This window comes from Etheostoma spectabile, unplaced genomic scaffold, assembly GCF_008692095.1.
Source record: "Etheostoma spectabile isolate EspeVRDwgs_2016 unplaced genomic scaffold, UIUC_Espe_1.0 scaffold00001322, whole genome shotgun sequence".
Classification (NCBI taxonomy): Eukaryota; Metazoa; Chordata; class Actinopteri; order Perciformes; family Percidae; genus Etheostoma; species Etheostoma spectabile.
The window spans coordinates 1-10,000 of NW_022602732.1; the positions used below are offsets into that span (position 1 = coordinate 1).

Consider the following 10,000-nt stretch of genomic DNA (forward strand, 5'->3'; position numbering starts at 1 on the left):
GCTCAGGCTCTGGCTCAACGTGTCCCCTACCCACAGGGAAACACAGCACCTGAAATCCCAGATGGTCAAAACCAGCAACCGGCTGCCAAAAAGCCATAAAAGATCTGGACCTTCAGTTCTTCATTTCCGAAGACCTGAAGGTTGAATTGGAGCAGGTGAAGCCAGAGAGCGAGGTCCTGAAAAAGGAAGTGGAGGATCAGAAGATGCTCAAGGTAAGTCAGACCAACGTGGAGTTGGAGTTGGAGAGCTGTCTGGAGATGGAACGGGCTCAAGCTCACGAGCTAAAGGATAAACTGAGCCAGATGAAGGAATCTCTCAGAGAAAAGGAGGAGGAAAGACACACTGAAAGATCCCTGCTTCACACAGAGCCCAGCTGGAGATGCAGACCAGAACCACAAGGACCTCATGGCTGCTCTTGAGAAAGGTTTGAACAGCAGCTGGAGAGTCATCTCACCGAGTGGAAGGAACAAGTCATCCCTCCTTCAGGCCACAGAAGCTTGAAGGTGACTCAGCAGGATAAGGAGCAGGAGTGGGAGAGGACCGAGAGCTCCATGAGGTCCCAGCTGGAAGATCTGCAGAGCCGGTGATGAAAAAGCAGAGGAGGAAGAAGTGGTACAGGAGGCTTCTGCCTGGGTGAGGAACGTGTATTGTACTTGTAGGTGTGTGTGTGTGTCTATGTGTTTGTCTGTCTGTGTGTCTGTCTGTATCGTGTCTGTGTGTGTCTGTGTGTATGTGTTTTGTGTCTGTCTGTTTCTTGTAGTTTGTGTGTGCGTCGTCTCGTGTGTTTGTGTGTGGTGTGTGTGTCTCTGTCTTGTTTGTTTGTGTGTCTGGTGTGTATCTGTGTATGTGTGCATGTATGTCTTTTTTTTCTGTGTGTGTGTGTGTATATGTGTATGTCTTGTGTTGTTTGTGTGTCTATGTGTGAGTGTGTGTCAGTCTTGTGTCTGTGTGTGTGTCTCTGTGTTTGTGTGTGTTTGTGTGTGTGCATGTCTCTTTGTATCTGTGTGTGTGTCTGTTTCGTATCTGTGTGTGTGTCTGTCTGTCTCGTGTTTGTGTGTGTGTCCGTGTGTATGTCTGTTTCTTGTAGTTTGTGTGTGTGTCTGTCTTGTGTTTTTTTGTGTGTGTGTGTGTCCTTGTATCTGTGTGTGTGTGTCTGTCTCGTGTCTGTGTGTTTGTGTCTGTATGTATGTGTGTCTGTCTCTTGTTGTTTGTGTGGGTGTTGTTTGTGTGTGTCTGTCTCGTGTTTGTGTGTGTGTGTGTCTGTCTTGTGTTGTTTGTGTGTGTGTGTGTCTGTCTTGTGTTTGTGGGTAAGTGATTGTGTGTGTCTGTGTGTGTGTGTCTCTCTGTGTTTGTGTGTGTGCACGCGTGTCTCTTTGTGTCTCTTTGTATCTCTGTGTGTGTGTGTGTGTCTCTCTTGTGTTGTGTGTGTGTGTGTGTGTGTGTGTGTCTGTGTGTGTCTGTCTGTCTGTCTGTCTGTGTGTGTGTGTGTGTGTGTGTGTGTGGCATGTCTGTCCTGTGTGTGTATGTGTGTGCATGTCTGTCTCGTGTGTGTGTGTGTGTGTGTGTGTGTTGTGTGTGTGTGTGTGTGCGTTTGCTCGCAGGGCGTGTGATGCGTCAGTGCAGTAGTTTTGGAGTAGTAGAGCTTGTACATGCTACATGCTACTTCCAGCTACTGCCACCGGACAGCCTGTTTTCCGGGGCTGAAAGAGGAGCCGAGTGTGTGTCGCCTCCTCCACCGGTACATAGCCTCTCACACTGCCAAGACCTGGTACACGCCTCCCCGTGGCACACATGGAACTGGTCCCTCTTGTTTCCAGGCTAAGTTGTACAGGATCCGGAGCAGCAGTGGGGCCCCAGAGACCGGCATGCAGGCCCATCGGTGAGTAGAAACGCCCTGATGCCCGTCAACCACTGTCCCAGCTATGGGTAAATAGCCCCAGCTATGGGTAAAGTGAAGAACCCAACGGGGGCGCAGGTGGAGGATGGTGGTGTGAGAACCACCACAACGGCTGGGAAGGAGGAAGAAGGCAACCCCAAAGCCACGTGGGTTTACTCGGGGGGGTACAGTGGCTGGGGGAGGAAACCCCAAAGACAAACCTGCACCTGGAGACAGGGACAGGCCGTGTCCAACTGACCAGACCACCCCCGCAACTCCTGCCAGACGGAGGTCGTCATGCCACTGAAGGTCTATCTGGTAGGAGTGAGGTCTTTAAAGTATAATCATAGTCATTACATATGTTTACTGTTAATTATTCTGTAGAACATGGATACATTTATTGATGAATGATTGATTGTTGCTGCCACTTGTCCTCTCCCTCTGCCCTGATAGGGACCAACTAGAAAGAAGTCTTTGGGTGTGTCATCTCCGACTATGTTCTTTTTTAATGTATGACACAGAGTACTGTGTTCATATTTAATATTTAAGTGGTCAAAAAAAAGAAAAATCAATCAGTCACCTATTATAATAACTACTGCATACACACAAACCCTAGCTACACAATAATCTTTTAAAGTAAATGTCATGTTTGTTGGTCTATTGTATTTGTTTGCATGTAAGTTGCACTACAGTCATGTGTATATAGTTGATGTAGAAATCAGAGGAAACCCCCAAATTATAAATTTGCTCAAATTATTTCACATGTTAAATATAATATTCTTAATATAGGGTTTTGTCTGGAGGCACATGTTGGTCATCCCAAGAAAATAATGAATGAACACGGGAGCATTTTGCAGGTTCCCTCCGAGTCTCCTGTAGCTTTAGACGGTGGATTTAGGACCACAGAGCCTTCAAACACAGCTGCAGTTTAAGTTTATGAAGATAAAAAGCTAAGATTATACACTGGTTATTGTCAAATCAGCTACCAACTTGAATTATTTGATATAGATCCATTATCAGTTTACCTTTTCCTATAGCAATAATCAATAAATCCTAGGATTTCCATGTAGTTCTGGTCTGATGATGTGCCTGAGCCTCGTCTGTCAGGGCTCCAGCATGTTGAGCCTGTTTTGATTTTGCTCTAACCTGAAGTCTGTTTGTCCTGAGTTTCCTGAACACATCCCTGCTGGTTCTCCTACTCCACACACTTGCTGTTATCTGCGCTCTGGCCCCCCCCAGTCCTGATGACCCCTCTGCTCCAAACAAGCCGTGACCAGACCCCCGTTCCCTGTGGACCGGTAGCCTAACCAGTATGTTGAGCTCTTGTATCGTGTCTCTAGTTTTTTAAAGTCTTTCTGCCTGTTGTTAACCTGCCTCCTGTTCCTCTGTCTACAGTCAACCACCTGGATAGAAACTCACACCTGACTGGCCGACAACTTCACAGATGCAGTCTGGGATCTGCACAAACCCTCCAGCCTGCCTATGTCACCCCCTGCCAAAATAAGGACTCACCCGCTTCCATATTCATACTACAAATAAATAATCTCCTTGTTATTCCAAACTACCTTGTCCGGGTCTGCTTCTGGGTTCCAGTACTAGACAAATGGTGCCCAAGCCGGGGGGGGGGGGCTGCAGCCATCTTTGATTCCAGCTTGTTAATTAATCCTAAACCTAGACTAAATTAGAACTCGTTTGAAAGCCTCGTTCTTAACCTTCAACATCTATCATGGAAAACATTACAGCCAATTATATTTGTTGTTTTTTACCGAGCTCCAGGACCAGATTCTGAATTTTTAATTTGAAATCTCAGAGTTTTTATCAGGTGTAGTCCATAAATCAGACAAAGTGCTTATTGTAGGAGATTTTAATATCCATGTGATGCCATGTTCAACTGCTACACTGCAGTGCCCTGCTACGTCCTGCTACGTCCTGCTGTGCCTTGTAATGCCGCACAGCGTCCTGCTATGCCATGAACTACTACAAAGAACTGCTACAAACTACTAATTTTTTCTATTTTTGTTATTGCCACTCTTCATTCTAACCCCAACCGGCCCGTCAGACACCGCCTACCAAGAGCCTGGGTCTGACCGAGGTTTCTGCCTAAAAGGAAGTTTTTCCTCGCCACTGTTGCACTGTTACTTGCTCTGGAGGAAACTACTAGAACTGTTGGGTCCTTGTAAATTCTGGAGTGTGGTCTAGACCTACTCTATCTGTTAAGTGTCTTGAGATAACTCTTGTTATGAATTGATACTATAAATAAAATTGAATTGAATTGAATTGAATGTGGACGTTGCCAACGACAGCCTTAGTGCTGCTTTCATCTCACTACTAGAGTCAGCTGGTTTAAGTCAGAGTGCATAAGACCACTCACTGTTTGAACCACACCCCCAACCTCGTGCTGACGTACAGATTAAATTAGATTATACTTTATTCATCCCACGACGGGGAAATTTTGTTGTTACAGCACCATCCAAATTGAAGATTTAATAGTATTTCAGCAAAGTTTAGATTGGTAAGACAGTCTGAAAATGTGTAGGAAGGCCCTCAGAAATGCCAGATCAGACTATTACTATTAATTAATAATTATTAAGAGATCAAACTATTACTCCTCACTAATAGAAGCAAATAAGAACGAGGTTTTTAGCTCTGTAGCCAGACTGACAGAGTCCCAGCTCTACTGAGCCATCTGTTCCTTCAGACCTTCACACACACACACACACCACCCAAAACTGGAGCTGGTGTCCTTTCGGGGCTCACCCAGTAAGAGCGTGCGCCCCGTGTTGGGGTCCTGCAGCAGCCGGGTTTGAATCCGACCTACAGCCCTATGCTGCATGTCCTCCCCCATATCTCTCTCTCTCCCCCTTTTATGCCCATCAACTGTAATAAAGGGGAAAAGCCCTAATAAAATAATAATTAAAAAAAAGTTGTGTCCTTTCACATTATGTGTTCTCCTGTAAGCCAAAGACCCCCCAGACCCCTCTGAGTCTACCCCGGACCCTACGCAGTAGCCTGACATGCACCTTTCGAAAAATGTAACTACAATGTAATGTAACTGTAATGTAAATGTAACTGTCGCGGCGACTTACGTCTCACGACTGTGGCTTGGCGTTGCATTTCCCCCCCCCACTCATCTCCTAGTTCTCCTTCTCCATGAACCACATGATCTCCTCCTGCTGCAGAAAGAAAGAACAGGGGAGACACTTTGTTTCTCTCAATAGGACTCTAGAGTCACTACTCCCTCTGCAGATAATCCCCCCCCCACACACACACACACACACACACTGGCTCAACGCACAAGTATAACCACCAGGCCACTTAGACAGCTCTGCGTGGAGCCTCTACACAGCCATAAGACAGTTATAAGTCATAAGTCAGGAGTAACTCAATTTCTAAAAAGCCAACAACAGAAGATAGTATGCCATCTGTAGTACATTTTAATAAAGTTTCATGCAAATCTGCCGTCGAACCGACCCCACCAGCTGTGACCTGCACCAGACATTGGCAGAACGACATCTGGATTTACTCAAAAGATGAATTGATCATAACTGATCTACAAAGCTTTAGTGAATTATTTGTTAACCTTTCATAAGGTTATAAGTTTAGAAACCTTTTGTACATGATGTTTTTTTTTAGAAAGTGGACGCAGCCCTGAGAGCTGCAGGCTCTTGGTTACTAGGAGCCCATTGGACCAATGAAGACACTATGCAAAGCACTTTGAATTGCCTTATTGCTGAAAAGGTGCTATTGAAATAAAGTTTCCTTGCCTTCCAACCTCAGCCTGTCAGTCAGTCCCCAGGGCATAGAAACCACTGTTGTGCCTGGTTGTCTCAGACGAAGTGTAACGTCAACAGCACCGCGACCGCTTTCACCTCGACATTAATATCATATCACAGTGAATGGTGTCTGCATGAAGTTTTGAAAAACTATAACCACACTTGAAACCACTATATCAGCTTTGCCGTGAGTCACTGTGACTTCAACAAAAGTGCAGAGCCGACGTAGTTTGCTTGTGTTTACTCCATCTGCACCTCTGTGTGCGTGCGTGTGTGTTTGTGTGTGTGTGCGTGTCTGTGTGTTTGTGTGTCGCAATCCTATCGGAAACAGAAATAGAGTCAGAGATCTGACACACACACACAAGGAGCATTTTTAAAACACCCTCACTATAACATTCTCCTCCCCAGACACACATTTGGTTGCACACACACAGAGCACACGATCCCTGAGAATGTATAAAAGACTTGCAAAAGAAATTATTTAAATTCCCCCACTAGCACTGTTCTTAATTCTGTTTTACCTGAGGCAGACATGGCCTGAGCTTTGGCTAGCTCCCTCTCTTTTTTCATTAGCTGCAGGTCTACCGTGAGAGCCTGTTTTTCTTGCTTCAGTGTGCGAATGTCCTCAGACAGCTTGGCCTCATTCCTCTGCACACATTAACACAGCTTTGGTAACTGAGGGGGCTGAAACAGAAAAGTCAGAACTTAAGAAAACAATGTTTTAGTGATTGTGGTACTTACCTGAAATGTATTCATTTGGGCTAACAAGTCTGTAATGCGTTGAGTGTGATCCATTAAGCATACATTTCCCACAGTCCTTGAGGTTTTATTCAGCTGCTCCCTGGTGAAGATCGAAAAATGCCATAGAGAATACAAACATTTAACAAAATAATTTCTGGAAAAATACATTACAAAAGGTAATGATGTAGGGCTGCCTGCACCATATGAGGGAAATATGCAATGTGCGATAAAGATGTTGAATGTCGCCATAATGATATTACTTGCGATAAAACAGATATTAAACTGTACTCAGTCCTGCATTTCTGCTGCTTTCAGTATTCAGGTATAATGCAACTAATGCTTGATGAATTTAAAAGAAATTAAAGAAAATCCTTTCCAACATTCTTTTATCAAAACAAATTCAGCATTGAATTGAATATAAAGGCAACACTTAAAAAAGAACCGCATTTACATTTTAAAGTGCAGTAAAATAACTAACTAAAAAATCGGTGTCTTTCGCGATATGTCGCAGCCTATCCCAACGTGTTTATTGCGCCAGTTGATATTGTGATGATGACACAAAAATGATGTGATGATTATAAGTAGGTAAATATTCATTTTAAATGGACATTCATATTTGGAAGACACAAATAAGCAGAAATGGTTCACAGCTTTCTTTCAGTTGGAGACAGACACCGGCAGAGCAGAGCCAAGTCTCTGTGACCAGAGCAGACATAGTAACGTTGCTCGTGAAACAATGTCTGATTATTTAAATTAAATTAACTGGTTTGACCAGGGAGATGCAAAAATATGCACTAGTCCAGAACACAGGACCTTCTTCCTGTATTTACTTTCTTGCTCCCGCCCCAGACACATCCGACCAATAAGACGAGTGAACGTTCTTACGTGATTTGTAATGACGCATTTTGGGACGCTTGGATTTTTCCAGGTGTGAAACCATTGCTCCAAGTTTACAAACTCATCAACTGACTGGGACCAAAGTAAACTATAGGTGTGAAAACGCCCTAACACAAACCTTAACCGAACCCACCTTGTGAAAGCCAGCTCACTCAGCAGCCTCTGGTTTTCATTGAACATGGCCTCCGTGTTGGCTTTACTCTTAACCTGCTGAGCCTTCATCTGTGCATACAGCTTCTCATTCTCCTGAAAAATAGCCTTAGTTTTAGTAGAGTTCAATAGAAAATATAGTCAAAACACAAGAGAAAGACAAAAAAAAATGCAAAAAAGGGGAGAAAAAAATGTCACTAATCCTCATTTGTTACACTGATACATGCAGCCTCGTTTTTATTTCCTAATGTTATTTAGGAATATGTTTGTGTTATTTGTTTATTTCATTTGAATGTTTAATTATGTTTATATGTATGCAACAAACCAACAAAAAATCCTTATAAGTGATATTTACATGGCAATCTTCACAATGAATAATACATTTTTACAATAAATCCTTACTGATCAATAAATCTTTACTGATTCTGATTAAATTGTATTTAATGAAGACTGCTGAGCCAACACAATGGTGGTGCAGATGTAGAGGGCTGCAGAGAAGAAGAAAAAAAAAGGTAGCCAAAAGGTTTTACCCCAATGGAATGTGACATTATCTGCCAACGCACTGCTTTGGCCAGTAGACTGTGTGCATGTGCACATTCCAGGCGCACAAGGTCCCTCCTTCGTTCACACATTCACTACTCCCTATACGTATAACAGACACATAATACAGGACTCTATAGTGAGCAGAACATTTAGATTTTGGAATCTTATACAACCATCAGTGTGTGTCATCACTGACAGCTGTTGTGTTAGCCTTGCTGAAAGTTTTGCATCTATAAAAATGTGGAACAGTGCATTGTGGGATTTAATAGGGTACAAACCCTTTGGAGGGATTTTGGACACAGCCCTACTGTTTGGCTCACATTCTTTGCAAGGAGGAGAAAATAGCTGTCATTGTGATTAATTAAACTGGACTTCCTATTTCAGCATCTCACGAAATGTGACATCACACTGACACCAATGCAGTGTTGTTTCAGTCTGGGCCCTTATTTATTGTTAATTATTGTAGATGATTTAAGCATCTCAGAGTCAGAAATGTCCTGCTCGCTATGCCCTGCTTCACGATGAACTGCTACAACTATAATTTTTAGTCACAGTTCCATTATCTTTTTGTATTCATAATTGCCATTGCTCATGCCAACTGCTATATCATAATGAATCATTTTTCTTTATATCTGTAGAAGTGTCTCTGAGTCCTAACCAGCACCAGCAGACGCCCACCCACCAAGAGCCTGGATCTGTCCCAGGTTTCTGCCTAAGAGGAAGTTTTCCCTCACCACTGTGGAACTAAATGCTTGCTCTTGGGTGAATTGTTGGAGCTTTGTAAATTATACAATGTGGTCTAGACCTACTCTATCTATAAAGTGTCTTGCAATAACTTGTTATGACTTGGTACTATAAATAAAATTGAACCTGAATTAAAATTAGTCCATGTCATAAGTTAACGACATTAAGTTTTGTTTTGATAAAAGAAGAATTCTTTTTTAGAATGATCTTTTAACATTAGGAGATAAGTGTTCAGGGAAACAAACCTGCTGGTAACCTTTTATGAGCGTCTCCTGCTCTTTTATTTCTTTATCAAATTGTTGGAGCTTTTGGCCTCTAGCAGAGTCCGTGGCCTCAGCCCATCTCTTCTTCTGACTGGCCTCTTCTGCTGTTCGCAGCTGAGGAGAGAAAGAAAACACAGCTTCTTCTCTATTTTCTGATGTTCTGCCAAGGACCACCCATGTGTCATGCAGTATCCTTGCCTTCATTATTTTCCCTCTCTTTGATATGTGGCTATCATTTGTAAAATTTAATTAAAGCAACACTATGTAACTTTTAGCGCGAGCTGTAGTTCCAATGAGAAAACCTGTAGGGGGACCGAAGCGGCAGGTAGCGTGAGCTGTAGTTACAATGAGACAACCTGTAGGGGGACCGAAGCGGCAGGTAGCACAACCTGTAGTCACAATGAGACAACCTGTAGGGGGACCAAATCGTCAGGTAGCGTGAGCTGTAGTTACAATGAGACAACCTGTAGGGGGGCCGAAGTGGCAGGTAGCATGACCTGTAGTCACAATAAGACAACCTGTAGGGGGACCAAAGCGTCAGGTAGCGTGAGCTCTAGTTACAATAAGACAACCTGTAGGGGGACCAAAGCGTCAGGTAGCGTGAGCTCTAGTTACAATAAGACAACCTGTAGGGGGACCAAAGCGTCAGGTAGCGTGAGCTCTAGTTACAATGAGACAACCTGTAGGGGGGCCAAAGCAGCGGGTAGCACGACCTGTAGTCACAATGAGACAACCTTTAGGGGGGCCAAAGCAGCGGGTAGCACGACCTGTAGTCACAATGAGAAAACCTGTAGGGGGGCCAAAGCGGGAAAAGTTACATTTGTTTTGGGACCACAGCATCTGTATGCTGTATTGCTGGTGTCTTTCACCTTTGTTATAAATGACAGAAAATGAAAGGCATGGAATTTGTGTACTATAACTATTAAAGTCACTTTTCTCCAAGTCTAAAGTACCGTCTGCTTCTTGACGTAAAGAACACTCTTTCCGCGAGGCCACTTTTAAGCTTTGACAAA

The 10,000-nt window shown here is 43.5% G+C and overlaps 1 protein-coding gene across 1 annotated transcript in view; it reads right to left on the bottom strand.

The window, feature by feature from the left end:
* Positions 1–2,690: 2,690 nt before the first annotated feature.
* LOC116674960 (centrosomal protein of 162 kDa-like) overlaps positions 2,691–10,000 on the bottom strand; it is a 19,051-nt gene continuing 11,741 nt past the window's right edge. Inside the window, 6 exon segments of the mRNA XM_032507115.1 lie at positions 2,691–2,797; positions 4,963–5,049; positions 6,171–6,297; positions 6,391–6,490; positions 7,421–7,533; positions 8,970–9,101. Of these exon segments, the coding sequence (XP_032363006.1) occupies positions 2,691–2,797; positions 4,963–5,049; positions 6,171–6,297; positions 6,391–6,490; positions 7,421–7,533; positions 8,970–9,101 (666 nt within the window).